The 15,842-nt window shown below is 41.0% G+C and overlaps 2 protein-coding genes across 26 annotated transcripts in view; one reads left to right on the forward strand and one right to left on the reverse strand.

Moving 5' to 3' along the window:
• CFAP92 (cilia and flagella associated protein 92 (putative)) overlaps positions 1 to 15,842 on the forward strand; it is a 332,392-nt gene that overhangs the window by 119,283 nt on the left and 197,267 nt on the right. The gene's annotated exons all lie outside the window — the stretch shown is intronic.
• IQSEC1 (IQ motif and Sec7 domain ArfGEF 1) overlaps positions 1 to 15,842 on the reverse strand; it is a gene marked incomplete at its 5' end in the record, with an annotated part of 298,180 nt that overhangs the window by 38,334 nt on the left and 244,004 nt on the right. For all 25 annotated transcript variants that reach the window (XM_083489190.1, XM_083489202.1, XM_083489191.1 and 22 more), the window contains 2 exons: positions 4,002 to 5,263; positions 9,000 to 9,282. In XM_083489190.1, the coding sequence (XP_083345316.1) occupies positions 4,002 to 5,263; positions 9,000 to 9,282 (1,545 nt within the window). The remainder of the gene's footprint in view (positions 1 to 4,001; positions 5,264 to 8,999; positions 9,283 to 15,842) is intronic.

Raw genomic sequence — 15,842 nt, forward strand, 5'->3', positions numbered from 1 at the left:
TATTTCTCCTTCATGGATCATTGCCTTGTCATGGCAAAGGGGCTTGAATAACTCAGAGAAGCTATGCTGTGCAGAGTCCCGTAGACTGCAAGAAGATCAAACCTATCCATTCTAAAGGAAATCAGCCCTGAGTGCTCACTGGAAGAACTGATCCTGAAGCTGAGGCTCCAATACTTGGGCCACCTCATGAGAAGAGAAGACTCCTTGGAAAAGACCCTGATGTTGGCAAAGATGGAGGGCACAAGGAGAAGGGGACGACAGAGGACGAGATGGTTGGACAGTGTTCTCGAAGCTACAAACATGAGATTGACCAAACTGCGGGAGGCAATGGAAGACAGGAGTGCCTGTTGTGCTCTGGTCCATGGGGTCATGAAGAGTCGGACACGACTAAACAACAACAACAAAACATTATTTCTTTACTGTTAAAGACAGGGAGCAGATTAAACACACATTTAAATCACAAGGCTGCCTAAATAACTTTGGAACTGTAGTTTCAGCCGTAAGGAACTACAGGATCCAGGATTCTTTGCGGAAAACCATGCACTTTAAAGGCACAGTACTTTTATGATGTGGCTCTTTTGTTCATCTCTTTAATGGGAAGAGCCAGTGCAATAAAGTGCTTAGAGAGGTCAGACTAGGAATTCAGCCAATCATTCTCCTCAACCTTATTTACCTTAGAGGGTTGTTGACTGGATAAAATGGGAAGAGGAAAACAATATATACCATCTCGAATTCCTTGGAGTTAAAGTGGAATATATTAAGAAAGATAAATAAGAGTGAAGTTATTAAAGATTTTAAATATTTAAAATGTCACAGCTGGGTTACTTCCTAAATAAAATTGACAGTGCACCTAGGTAAAAATAATGATTCTTTCAAGGTTTTGTTTAAACCATGCACAGAAAACTGTAATATCTAGGTAGGATATAACAAATTGTCTGCCTTAAAAAAAGTACTGAGCTGCTTCTCATATTTTTGCATTACACAAGCAAGCCTCAGCTCATACATGCCAGCCTTTCTATGAATGCTTCAATTCTCTGTCTGACTTCAGGTTTCAAGCAAACCATAATTTGCCATTACAACCAAACAAATTAACTCCAAACTGTCCTCCAAACCGGAAGAAAAAACACAATGTAAAGGACATTTTTCCAATTCTGGTTTGGAAGGCAAAAACCTACAGTTGCTTGCCAGTTCAAATGGCACACCAGACCTTGGCATTCCTACAACAGGGAGGAGGAGGCAAATGACCCCAAAGCTCACACATTCAATGCCAAGCCATGGTGTTCAACACAAGCCAGTTGTGTATGTATTTCACACAAACTTCCTTAGTGCTATAAATATGCCCCTTTAATGATGGCAAAATTTACTACAGTATTATCCTAAACGTTTGCAGCTTGAGCCACAGCAGCTGTGCTGATTCTTTCTTCCACCTGTACAGGCAGTATGGCTCCAGTAAACCTCTGTCCTATCTCCAGCTGTGCAACAATAATTGTGACTGCATAAGCAGCTGCAACAGCTCCTTGCCAAGTAACAGGGCGACACAGCTTGTGCTTCAGAGGAGGAGCTGCTGTCAGTGCGCCTGGCAACCACAACAACATGAATTATTGCATGCCTGCTGGGTCAATAAAGTCTCCTAGCCCTGTGTACCCATATTTGTTGAGGCTCTGAGCAGTCAGTGTACGCCCCTCCAGTTGTGCATGAAACAGCAGAATGGTAGATTACACCTTTCTTTAGCCCCAACAGTGTACAAAGGCCTTTATGGAACATATTGGGAGCAATCAAAGGTAAGCAGGACTATGCCAATGGATAGAATAATCAGATTACACTAATTTAATTAGATCTAACTCTTCCACTAGGCTACTGTAAGGCTAACAATACATTGATTTTTAAAAATCACTATTTATTACCTTCTGCCATCTGTATTAGTTCCATGCTGTCTCAAGAAAAGAAATTGTAAATTTAAAATATGCAATTTTTATACATTGTATTACATGGAAAATAAAGTATATGTAGTGTGTGAAAAAATATTTTGACAATCAGCCACTACACTGTCGGCATAACCCATATGGTACTGAATAAATTAAACTCCATGCTCAGTATTAAATCTATTACAATAATATGCAGACAGCCTGTTTTATAATATTTAGATATGAAGAAATCAGGAAGGAGAGCACTGCCAGTTACGTCAAAAAGCATATATGCTTAAGGAAAGTAAGGAAGCCCTTTGGAAAAACAAATAATTTTTAACCCTATTGCACACTCTGGCCAGAGCAAATAGCTTTGTTAATTGTTAATTATTTATAAAAAATGGGTCATATCCAACTAAGCCATAAGAGTAGACCTATTGCCTTGATTTCAGTGGGTCTACTCTGAGTGTGTTTAACACTGGATTTCACCCCAACATGACTGTTTTCTGATGGCACTGGATTAGAACAGTAATGGATGAGATGGAAAAAACTTATTTGTCCTTTTAACGTTGCTTAAAAGAAAATGTTTCTTATATGAAGGACAACAAAAGGTCTCTCTCTCTCTCTGTGTGTGTGTGTGTGTGTGTGTGTGTGTGTGTTTTAAATACTACTTGTCCAAGATACACACCTTGGGTCTGGTCCTGACCTGACGGATACTGGAATCAGCAAGGGATACCCACATGACCTGAAGGTGCTGCTGTGCAATGCCAGGTCAATGATTCATAAGACCACTGCCATCCATGACTTGATCATGGATGGAGGACTTGACCTGGCATGTGTAACAGAACTTGGTTGGATGCAGCAGATGGGCCTGTCCTTGAAGGTGACCCGGAAACTACAACTAATCCAGAATGTGGCAGCTAGACTGGGAGCGGCCGCCGAGACCATATAACACCAGTCTTGAAAGACCTACATTTCCGAGCACAATTCAAAGTGTTGGTGCTGACCTTTAAAGCCCTAAACAGCCTCGGTCCAGTATACCTAAAGGAGTATCTCCACCTCCATCGTTCTGCCCAGACACTGAGGTCCAGCGCCAAGGGCCTTCTAGCGGTTCCCTCGCTGTGAGAAGCCAAGTTATAGGGAACCAGGCAGAGGGCCTTCTCAGTAGTGGCACCCGCTCTATGGAATGCCCTCCCACCAGATGTCAAAGAGAAAAATAACTACCAAACTTTTAGAAGACATCTGAAGGCAGCCCTGTTTAGGGAAGCTTTTAATGTTTAATAGGTTATTGTATTTTAGTGTTTTGCTGGAAGCCGCCCAGAGTGGCTGGGGAAACCCAGCCAGATGGGCGGGGTATAAATAAATTAATAATAATAATAATTATTATTATTATTATTATTATTATTATTATTATTGGCATTTAAAGCAGTAAAATGGCAACTGCAGGGGTGGGAAGAGAGAATAAAGTAAAAATGCTGAAAACAGGGAAAAGACAAGTGTGCACACAAAAGGGCTGCATCAGACATGACCCTAAGCTATGGTCTGGTGACACATGAACACGCTCACAGGAGGAATCTGAAAGAATTTGCTTCTGCTATCTGTTAACCACAGCTTGCTATTTCATCAGAATATGAAGCTATGGTGAACTATGGTTAGTTCAAACAAACTACTTCAGAAACCATGGTTCAATGTTGGATGCTTGAAACTAACCACCATTTGTTGGTCCGGATGACACAACAAACCATGGTATAAATTTCTGAACTCATCCTTCTGGCTGCATGTTTAGGAGGAGGCTGGGCTCACCCACACCTTGCTAAACCATAGCTTAGCACATGGATAGTGAACCTGTGGTCTTCCATATTTGGCTTCAACTCCTATCAGCCCCAGAAAGCATTATTAGTAATCAGGGATGATAGGAGTTGCAGTCCAGTAACATCTGAAATGCCACAGGTTCCCCAACCCTGGTTTAGCATGACACCCAAAGACAGCCATTGTTGGAGATCATGTTAACCTTCACAATGGAGCTGCAGAAATATCTAATTATCCTGTGATTTGGCGATAAATTCCTTTTCTATGTAAAAAATGCATTGTACTCACTTATTAAAAAGGTTCAATCCAATCCTGTAGTGACGTTTCCTGATGATGTCATTACTGAAGGCAGGAGAATCCCAGCTATTGCGAGTCTCTTTATGGTATGTTTGCTTGCTCAGTGTTTGTTCCCTTAAGCTGTCTCGAGAAGAAGACTCTGAGCTGCAGTTTATTGTGTCATTGGAATTGGAAGTGCTATTAATGCTATCATTGTCTCCATCAGAGTAATCAGACTCAGATTTGCTTTGCCTGTTTGCTGTGCCATTAATGGCTAAGTGGCTATCAATAGGCCTTGGTCTATGTCTAGTCTCCTGGTCCTCTCGGGAAATTATCTTGGTAGGGATGCCATGTGAGATATGCTTGGGACTACCTTGCGTACTAGTAATTCCTCGATCATATGCATTCTGTCTCTTTAATGATCCCCTCTCTGAGCGATCGCTTAAGTCCACTGAACTGTCACTAGGTGGTTCTATAGTTAGCAAAGGCAAATGATCCATTCTCATTCTTTGTTCCTGGGATTCTAGTGAAGGGGTACTTCTGCAGCTCGTGTCAGTATCTATCTTATGATCCTTGTGTGTCATAGACCAGTACTCTTGAGATGGGTTCATTGACCGAAGTCTTAGGTCAGATTCTGTGCTAGATGGCCTATCTACTGATTGGGAAAGAGGAAGTGGTGGGGATAGTTCTTCTTCATCAATATACAATGTAACGTCACTATAAGATGCAGTCATTTCATCAAGTTTCCTGTGGTCCACATTATGGCTTGTTGGTTTAGTTTGACAACTGTCCCTCTCTATTTCCCGACTTCTGACTTGATCGGGTATCTGTACCTCATCAGAGTGCATGCTACGACAATTTAATGCATCGTCAATGGACTCGGCAAGAGATTTTACTTGTCTCGAAAAAGCATCCTCCAGTTCCGTTATGGCATCAGCAAAGTCAGTGGACGCTGCTGGAGATTTCATTGTAGCCGATTCTCCAAGGTCACTACATTCAGATTGGACAAGGGCTCCTAATTTTGACCCATCATTTGTAACAGAAACTTGCTTCCCCTCGAAGTAGGAACTGTGGACTTTCTCAGGTCCTTCAAACGAAAACTGCATTCTCATATTGGATAGAACAATGCGTCTTGACATACGATTTTCAGACATAGAACTTCTAAGCCGCTCAAAGTTTTTGTTCATCTGATACTGGCGGAAAGCAGTCTGTATAGTACGAGCGGCATGTCTAGTTATGAGACGGCCTCCATATTTCCGTTCTAGCATTTCAACCTAAAAAGAAAATATAAATATTTGATAATACTCATGCACTAAGAGTGCTTACTGCATGGCTCTCTAATACAGTACTGAGGCAATAAGTGTTTCAAAATTAGCTAGGAAAAATGTATCTCCTAGGAAACTTACGATCTAAAAAGATTTCTGAGATGGAAATACGCTCAGTAAGTAAAGGCCACCTCATGACAATAGAAAATTACCTGTACAAGTGCACATAAAATGATCCACCAAGAAGATACTTTTCATAACTCTCTCAAAAGTATATTTTATTAACACAGAAAGATATGACACTTACCTCTGCAAAACTTACTTTCACATAAAACAAGTGCAACAATTTAAATTGCACATGGTGTTGTGATTTTAAATTGTATGCTTCCACGAGTAGTGCTTAGATACTAGAAGTATGGGATAGAAATCTCAAAATAAATAAAATAAAGAGGTGTGTGGTTTTTTAAAAATGCTGATACAAGCAGTTAGAATTTAGATAAGAATTAAATAGAACAACTAGCATTCTTTATGAAAAGAATTTGGCAAAAATAGTTATTTACTCAACCACATTAAATGCAAACGGTTTTTGTAACTGAACTTGAAGAAGTATTTTTTTAGGTCTGCAACTAACTTGCATTAAAAGAAAAGTGAAGCGTTTCCTATGGTCATGTTGCATTGCTCCTTTATAGAACGAATGATACCAGTTACTGAACCTTGCATTTCCTATGCTTAAATTATGTTTAGAGTGGCCACACCATGGAAAGGGCCATAGCTCAGGATCTGCTTTGCACACAGAAATCCCAGGTTCAGTTCTTAGCATCCTCAAACAGGACTGGAAGTGTCCATTGTCTGAAACTCTGGATAGCTGCTTACCAGTCAGTGCTGGCAATGCTGAGTTAGATGCACCAATGGTATGACTTCATATAAGGCAGCTTCTTATGTTCCAATAAAGTCGTACCTTGGATCCTGAACGCCTTGTGTTTGGGCTCCTGAACGCTGCAAACCTGGAAGTGAGTGTTCTGGTTTGCGAACGTTCTTTGGAACCTGAACGTCCAATGTGGCTTCCGATTGGCTGCCGGAGCTTCCTGCAGCCAATCGGAAGCCGTGCCTTAGTTTCTGAATGTTTTGGAAGTCGGATGGACTTCCAGAACGGATTCTGTTCGACTTACGAAGTACCACTGTATATGCTGCATACATGAAATTTTAACAAAGCAAGAAATTGCATTCTCTGTGCCTTTGGAGTATAATTGAATCAATTCCTTGTCAGATTTTCCTTTCAACAGTTATGAACAATTTTACTGATGACATTTCACACTTAAACTTTCTCCCTCAGGCTTTCCTTGCATGAATTGGGAGAAAACTTGTCTGCTTCACAGATACCCACAGGAGATTTAACAAGAGTTATTACGATCCATGTTAATCTATTTTATATTCTTTCCACCAAGAATTCAGTGTGCATTTGCAATTATGAAAATCCTTGGCTATGTTGATATGATACACTGCCAATGATTCTCATCACTGCAGTGGTGTATTTTTAAAAGAGGCTAAGTAGTAAAAAAAAGGATGTTAAAATTTGAATTAAGCTGAAGCTCACATTATAGAACTGCTTGCAGTGATTACTTTTAATAAAAAAAATGTTGAGGTTTTCCCCCTCAAGCATTTTTTTTTAAAAAAAGATCAGTTAATAGTCTCAATATCACAAGTCATTTTACTGTACTAAACTATTGGACAGGCATGCTTTATTTGCTTTCAAATGATTCTGCTTCCAAATTCACAGTGAGAATACCAGGAACATGTTGCAGGCATCTGTATTCCCCTCCTCTATACGAACCCTTATTTACCTTCCATTAATGCTTAATGCTTGATGTTTTATCGCTTTATTATTATTGTTATTAATATTCTGTTGGGAGCCACCCAGAGTGGCTGGTCAAACCCAGCCAGTTGGGCGGGGTATAAATAAATTGTTGTTGTTGCTGCTGCTATTGTTCCATGGTTTGCTTTAGTACAGGATGACATGGTGGGGTGGTAGCACTTACCTGCCCTCCCGAGAGCTGAATCATGACGGTGTAATGGGACAGGTCAATGCAGTGAAAAATCACTGGCAGCGACTTGGCTGTCCTCTCTCCCTTCTGGTATGCAGCAGCGACTCAGCTATTAGGAGGTCAGGTAAGCACCACTGCCCCTTCATGGCATCTGTTTGCTTTAGTTATGCAACAATGTTCTATCTGCATTTATTAACATTCACTAGATTCCCTCATAACTAGGTGCAAACCCACTTCAAGTTCATGATTATGAGGGCAATGCTGATTAGCATGAACCATAGTTAGTACCGATGCAAATGTAATGGTTAAGGTGAAACCAAGGAAGAGTGGACGTATTCACAAAGGTCAGAGGACAAACAATCTAGTCAATTGGGAATATTATGTCTGCACCTGGCCACAGCAGGCAGACCATAAAGAAATTCCCTTAATTCAAAATAAGAACATAAAGGAGGGGTCAATCTGGTTCAGCAGTATGTCTCCAACAGCAGTCAACTCAGTGCTCCTGGCAAGCTTATGATGAGAGAGATGAATAAGGGCAAAAGGAGGAATGAAGAAATCATCATTTTATCTTTATCCAGTTTCAAAAATTGTAGGCCCTTAATGAATTGTCAAAATAATAATATTCTATCTTTAATAAATTATTCATGATCGCTTACTACTGCTGCTGCTACTACTACTTTTATTGTTTATACCCTGCCCATCTGGCTGGGTTTTCCAAGCCACTCTTGGTGGCTTCTAGCAAAATATAAAAAGTAATAAAATTTTAGACATTAAAAACTTCCCTGAACTTCAGATGTTTTTTAAAAGTTGTGAAATTCTTTATCTCCCTGACATCTGATGGGAGGGCATTCCACAGGGAGGGTGCCACTGCCCAGAAGGTCCTCTGCCTATACTAAGCATGTCCTGATTACTAGTTACAATATTCATCTTAGATTTCAACATTTTAAACTGTGTAAACAGCACAAATGATGTGATACAAATGAAAATACTTCAAATGAGATCCTAAATTGACAAGTATTGTAGTATTCACAACTTTATGGGTAAGTAAAATAATTTAACTGGTAGCCTGCTTTCTAATGAGCATCTGTTCATTTCTTAATTTTAAAAGTAAACCTTCTGTCCTCTCGAAAAAGAAATATCAGAAATTTGTGATAATGTGGGTTTTGCCACGTAAAGTTGTAGTCTTGGTAATGTGGATTTGGTAGAGTCAGAGGTAGGGCAGAAAAAAATCATTAAGCCAATCTTGCCTAGAACTGCAAAAACCCTGGTTCATAGTTTTAAAAGAAAGCTTAAAAGAAGCACTGCTTGACTGAAAGCATGGGGATTTTGTTAATAAAGAGGCCAGGCAAAGAGTTTGTTTATATACTAACCAAGTCCTTCTGGTTTAAACGACACAGTCTCTAGTAAAAAAATTGGCACAGCTCCACAAGTTAAGCAATGAGCCACATATGCAAAATCATAGCACAAATACAGGGAGGCATTTTCTTTGAAGGAAAAGTCATTTCGCTAAGCATTAATATCAGCTGATTGTTTAGCAAGTCATGGAAAAAGACAGAAGAAGGAAACATTAATATTATTCAGTTATGCCAAATTATGGAACAGACTCGCAAAAAAATAATAATATCCTGTTATTTTCCAGGAATGGCTGAATAACCTTTCCATGACACTTTAGCTTGATTCATAGAACTGCACAGTTCAAGTACCTGCTTATCCTGCAAGTCCGATGAGAGTTCATAGCTCTCTGAAAGTGACCTCGACCTTTTAATAGCTTCTTCCTCTGCTTGTTTTCTGAGTATGGATGTTGAGTGTTGAAGCTTTGGCCTCCGGGGCCTTTGCTGCCCTGGGGAGACAGAATACAGCCCGTATGGAGAATGGTCGTAATGGTCTGGGCTTAGAGCTGAACTGTGAGTTATAGCTCCTTGATGATAGGTAGAGGGACTATCCAATGATGTGCCTGTTTCACTTCCAGGAGCTTCACCCTCAACACTAAACAAAAAGAAGAAATAGAAAAGGCAATTAAGATTAAGATCCCAGTAGCTTGTTTCAAGTAAAACTTCATATACAATCAATGCATATCTGTAATAATTCAGTTGCTGTCATTTGTATTGGAAAGCTGCGGATCAGGAGCAGGAAACTTGTAGGCTTCCTGGTGTTGTTAGCCTACAGTTCTCATCATTCCTGAATACTGGATATGCTGGTTGGAACTCATGGAAACTAGAGTCCCACACAGTTTGGAGGGTCACAGGTTACCTATTCCTTCTATAGATTATCATATTTAACATACTGATGCAAGTTTCTATAAAAACTGGATCATTCTCTAGTGCTGCATTCCTGAAATCATTGGACTGCAGCTCCCATTAATCCTAGGTAGCAAGGTCAAAGGTCAGGTATGGTGAGAACTGTAATCCAATAACATATGGAAGGCACTACTTTAGCTACCGCTGCTCTAGTGCAATGCCATGCAAGTAAGAATGCCAGTATGTTTCCAAAAATGAATGTATTACATTTTTAAAATTAGAACTAACAGAAAAAGCTAATCAATGCATATTTTGACAATATTTTGTACAAGATTTATCCTTAACTATCACACAGAGCTTCAAATACAGAGTGAAAACTTAGAAGTATCACAGCTACAATGGAAAAAATGCTTGTATATGCGTAAACTACATTTTCCTCAACCCATCCTGTTAATGCTGCATTATAAAAGCACAGTTGTTTCTTCTATTACTGCTTATAGATACTGGTTTGAAACTAGGAACTTTCATCTTCTTCTAACAACAGCATTTTTATCATTAACAAAGACATTCCATCCTTGTAGTGACAGTTTTCATAATTTGATTTTCATCCTGTGTCTCCTTGAAGAATAAAGGGGAAGTTCCCTGCAGTGCAACATCCTTCAGGAAATGTCTTGCGTTAAAAACACTGCTCATTTTGAGGTCCCCAGCTGAGACTGGGTGGGCAGAAAATGCATCCAAGGCAAGGCACGGCAAGGCAAAACCTCTATAGCATTTCCTCAGCATCTATAAGCCACCATTCTCTCCCCATCTTCCCTCAAGCAAGGCACTAAGATTGTATATGTGGTGTAATGTTTAAAATATATGTGCTGCATTAAAATGAAACTACTGGATTTTGTCATGGGGTGAATTTTTACAGTGGTAGAACAGTTTGATCAGGTAGACTGAGATTTCACTCAGCACTTTAAAAAAATGAAAACAATTTGTGTTTTGGATGTGCTTCCTCCATGATGGACAGGTATAACAACTCTGCTCAGCACTTTTAACGGAGTATCTACTACGTATTTGCAAACTCATACTATGAAGTTTAAGAGAGATATAGGGATTCAGGGTGCTACAAAGAAAATCTTGGCTGCATACATGGGCAGTCATACCCATTCTGATTTATTTATTTTTAGAGAAGCTTGACAGGAGGCGACACATTGAATCTCTGAAGTGGCTATAGTACAAGCAAGTGTAAGAGGATGCTTGTGGCACTAGGATAAGCACAGAACATACAGGCCCACAATAATAATCAGTCAAGGAAATGGCACAGCTGTCACAGTAAAGGCAATGGTCGTCTGATCAGATCACAGTAATTACTATTTGTATAGCTATCATGATTACCATAATCAGTGAGCACATTTACATGGCCACGTAAAATCTGTTAAAACACCAATAGTATTATAGGTATGCAGAATTTCATTTTTCCCCTCAGGCAGAAATTAAACGAATCTAATATTTTTTGTGGTGCTAATAAAATAAAGTTTGAAGGTGAGTTTCACAGATAAGCAATGCTAAAATTGAAGAAATATGAACTGTATATTAAGTAGGTAACCGTGAATAAAGAAGGTAGGTTCACCCTGACCCATATTTCAACTATCTCTATAGTGAGAATATCAATGGGGGGGGGGGGAGGAGGAATCTCCTTCTGAAGAGCCACAGGAGAATGTATGCATAGTCACAGGAGCTGGCAGGCAATTATGGTATAGAAAGAGGGACAACTGCATGCCTTCTCTTGTCATTTGAAATTGTCTTTTCACTTCCACTCTGCTGCCAGACGTTCCCCAGCAACTTCATAAACTTAGAATGTGCATTATCTTTCCACTGTTAAGAGATACATTTCAACAGCACTGAGATGCTTCAACGTGACGATAGGATTTAGTAACATGCCAAACTCATAAGACCAGGATGCAATTTCTGCCAAATCCTGTAGAGATGAATGAACAAACCAGCCAGCTATAGTACAGAAAGCTAATGTCAGGTGAACCTTAAGAAAACTCATCATGCTGCTTTTCTGGAATAAGATTTTGGAAAAGCCTGTATGAGTTCTGAATAAGTATTTTGGTCCCAGGAAGTAAATAAAGGAAGGAATCTGAAGTATTTCAGTCACAATTCTATTCCTCTGCAGCAACGCCAGTGTTTTGAAAACAAGCTGTTACAGCTGCCTGTATCAGCACTACAACTGTAGCTGACAGTGACAAGAAGTCTGAAGACTTAAAAAATTGTAGCACATTCTTCAAAAACTGTCTAATTCACTGGTCTTTAACTGGTGGGTCATCCCCTTGGCTGCAGCCTAAGATAGTCACCACTAGAGACAATACCACCATATGTAGATATGCTAAACAACAGCAGTAGTAAGATGGCTCATGCATTGCATACATTGGCTAAGTATGAGCCCTGATCTGAAAAGCTGAAGACAAATCTATATGCTTATAAGCAGCACTGGTTATGGTGATTCTTACTATGGAAGTAACAACAAATAAGAAAGACAGGGGGAAATCATTGGGGGGAAATACTTCAATGAGGGCAGTGAAGGTTCTGTATGAGTGTCTGGAGGCGGTTGGAAGATGGATGGCAGCTAGCAGATTGAGGTTGTATCCTGACAAGACAGAAGTACTGTTCTTGGGAGACAGGGGGCAGGCTGGTGTGGAGGACTCCCTGGTCCTGACTGGGGCAACTGTGCCCCTGAAGGACCAGGTGCGCAGTCTGGGAGTCATTTTGGACTCACAGCTGTCCATGGAGGAGCAGGTCAATTCTGTGTGCAGGGCAGCTGTCTACCAGCTCCATCTGGTATACAGGCTGAGACCTTACCTGCCCGCAGACTGTCTTGCCAGAGTGCATGCTCTGCTTGGACTACTGCAATGCGTTTTACGTGGGGCTGCCTTTGAAGGTGACTTAGAAACTGCAATTAATGCAGAATGCATCAGCTAGACTGGTGACTGGGAGTGGCTGCAAAGACCATATAACACCGGTCCTGAGAGACCCGCATTGGCTCCCAGTACGTTTCCGAGCACAATTCAAAGTATTGGTGCTGACCTTTAAAGCCCTAAACAGCCTCTGTCCTGTATACCTGAAGGAGTGTCTCCACCCACATCGTTCAGTCTGGACACTGAAGTCCTGCACTGAGGGCCTTCTGGCGGTTCCCTCACTGTGAGAAGTGAGGTTACAGGGAACCCGGCAGAGGGCCTTCTCAGTAGTGCCGTCTGCCCTGTGGAATGCCGTCCCAGCAAATGTCAAGGAAATAAGCAACTATCTTAATTTTAAAAGACATCTGAAGGCAGCCCTGTTTAATGTTGTATTGTTTTTTTAACATTCGGTTAGGAGCTGCCCAGAGTAGTTGGGGAAACCCAGCCAGATGAGCGGGGTATAAATAAATTGTTGTTGTTGTTGTTTTGTTGTTGCTGTTTTACAAAAGCTCATACACAGCTATTTTAGAGAAAATATGTATGTTGAAACATTGCCTTTTCTCTGAATTAGGAACCTTGATTTTAATTAAAAAATCAAATATAAAAAAGGATGCAGCAGCTTTATAACCTCAATCAAGTTCTCATAATCAAAGCCTAGGTTTTCTTCTGCATTATTTGAATACATGACTTACAAATTATCTATCCATTATTCCCCTCTAAACTGTAGCACATCAACTGAAGAAACACATGTCAAAACAAGGTCATCTGTTGGCCTCATCAAAAAGTCAGTCAACGGTCATCTAACTAATGGGGGATGTTGAATTCTGAATGCCAGAGAGGACAAAGATAACTGCTCTATTCTGATCAAACAAAACTACCAACATGCAGACAGCAGCTGATGAAAAATAAAGCCGGTCTTGTATTTTAGCTTGTGGACTCAGGATATGCACACTGTGTATCTAAGCTATCAGAGTTGAACCACCTGTTTCGCATGAGATAAAATAAATTTAATTAATTTCTTCTAACAATAGTTTCATATTTGTTGCTGATTAAATGGTTCTATGTAAAGATGTAAAACAAGGTGTTCATAACTTCCAACTCATTTTCTTCATATCGGGAGGACCTATAGCTGACTTTCTGGTTTCTACTGAGTTAAAAAATGTAATATAACCAAAAGCGCTTTTCAGAAGCAAAGGAAAACAGCCATTTTGAAACGTCATATGTATCAGTTTATACTAACTAATATTATTCTCGTTTCTTATAAAACAACAATAAAATTGTTGTTAGTAAAAGCATAACTACACATCCATTTTAAAACACAAATACACAACTGGAATAAAACATACAAACTGCATACTAATCAGCCTTAAAACCAACTAAATGTGCACAGGCCTGCAGAAGTGACGAAAATTTATAAACCCATACGTATTTGATTAGATCTCAGCACATCACTGCTAGCCATCTGTATTCTAAAAAGTGTCCAATTTCTGAAGTGTGCAATTATGTGGAAGCATTTCTTATCACAGGTGACCAGATAATTACAAGTGGGGGATCAACTGGTCTTTGACTCGTGCGTCATCCACCACAAAATGGTTGCAACCTAAGCTGGTCACCACCAGAGGCAATAACACTATGTGTATACAGGGTAACCCAAAAGTAGGTAATACAGCTGAGCCTATGAAATTCATCACAACGGATTATATGGGTGCATATAACTGACACAAGACAAAGTAGCAGTTAAATTTCAGGCTGGCAGTTGGAAACAATAGTGGAGTCAGGTAAAAGGATTATTTTTCTTTACAGATATTGTGAATCGTGTCCTCCCTAAAAGAGGGCATGTGTTGCAGTGAGATCTGGAGACTGACCTCTTGGTTGTGTGTGGGTCCATTGGATAGCCCGATTGGGCCCACAGAGGCTGAGGAATAGGCCCCGCTTATGCTCCTCTGACCCTTCCATCAGCTTGTTTGCTTGGAGGAAGCAGGCAAACCGAGCGAGGTATGAGTCCCATGATTCAGAGGCTGGGGCAAATGGCAGTAGAGGCACGAGTGAAGCCATGGTTCCGATGCCGACGTGGAAGGCGATGGATGGAACACACTGCTCTTGCCAGTACGGTTAGCTCTGAATTGGGTTCTGTTCAGTGATTTCGCTCAGTGTTTCAGCTCAGTGAGTGCCCGAATCTGGCTGTGCTCTGACGTCCATCCAATCCCACCTTCGTCGCCATTAAGTAGTGGGTTGACAAAGTAGACGACACAGAGATTTCTCCAAGTGGTTCTTTATAGTAAGCTGGAACTGAACTGAACAGCTCAGCCAGCCTGCCCGTTCGCATCCAGAGGTACCACTGTACACAATACCCCTGGTGGCCAGGGTGAGCACTTCAATACATAACACCCTTGATGCTGGGTTTCAATCTGGCTAATGGGGTTGCAGTCTAAACGGATCAAGGGACCTATATAAACCCATGCACGTGACCCAGAACTTCATCTTTCTGCTTGTGCATTGGAACACCCGCCCACCTCTCCCTAATTTTAGGGCCTTTTGTGATTGACCTTGCTATGCCGTCGTGTGTCGCCTGTTGTTGGGATAGGGGCATGGCAGGAATTTTCCCACTTGGTCAATTGGCTGTTGCCATTTGGGTTTCGCCTGCTGCGTAGCAATTCGTCACAACTTGTAAGGTTGCGGATGGGCACTGGTTCGTGTGATAGGGATGGGAGAACGATCTTGCCATCCCTATGTGAAGGATATTTCGTTAAAGGAATCCAGGGACTCAACTTGGTTTGGCCAACCCCCGAAAAGGGGTTGTGCCCATGCCTGACTCCAGGGGAGCATCTAGGGAATGAACAGAGTTTGCTCCCAGCCTTTTCACCTTCTTCAGGTCTTCACCCTTGGTTGACTATGATAGAGCTCTGGGTCAGCGCTACCTGCAAGGGTGTAGGGAGCTAGTTGAACCAGAGCCTATGCAACCACTCACTTTTCTGTAATCAATAAAGTTGTGGCCTAAATTCTGCCAAAAACCAAAACTAAAATTTGAGTCAAATGTGTCTTTGTTTAGGAGGGAGGTCTCTGGGTCCGAACATGCAAATGATGAGAACTTGAGTCAAGAACAAAAGATGTGGATTCTAAAGCAGTATACAGTGGTACCTCGGGATGCGAACAGGATCCGTTACGGAGCCCCGTTCGCAACCTGAACGCAACGTAAGCCGCGATGGCTCGTGCGTGGGTTGTGTTTTGCCCCTTCCGCGCATGCCATCATTTTGAGTGTCTGCGCATGCGCGAGCAGTGAAACCTGGAAGTAACGCACTCTGTTACTTCCGGGTTGCCATGGAGCGCAACTCAAATGCGCTCAACCTGAAGCACATTCAACCCG

The sequence above is a fragment of the Podarcis liolepis genome (assembly GCF_965112155.1).
Source record: "Podarcis liolepis genome assembly, chromosome: 2".
NCBI classification, from domain to species: Eukaryota; Metazoa; Chordata; class Lepidosauria; order Squamata; family Lacertidae; genus Podarcis; species Podarcis liolepis.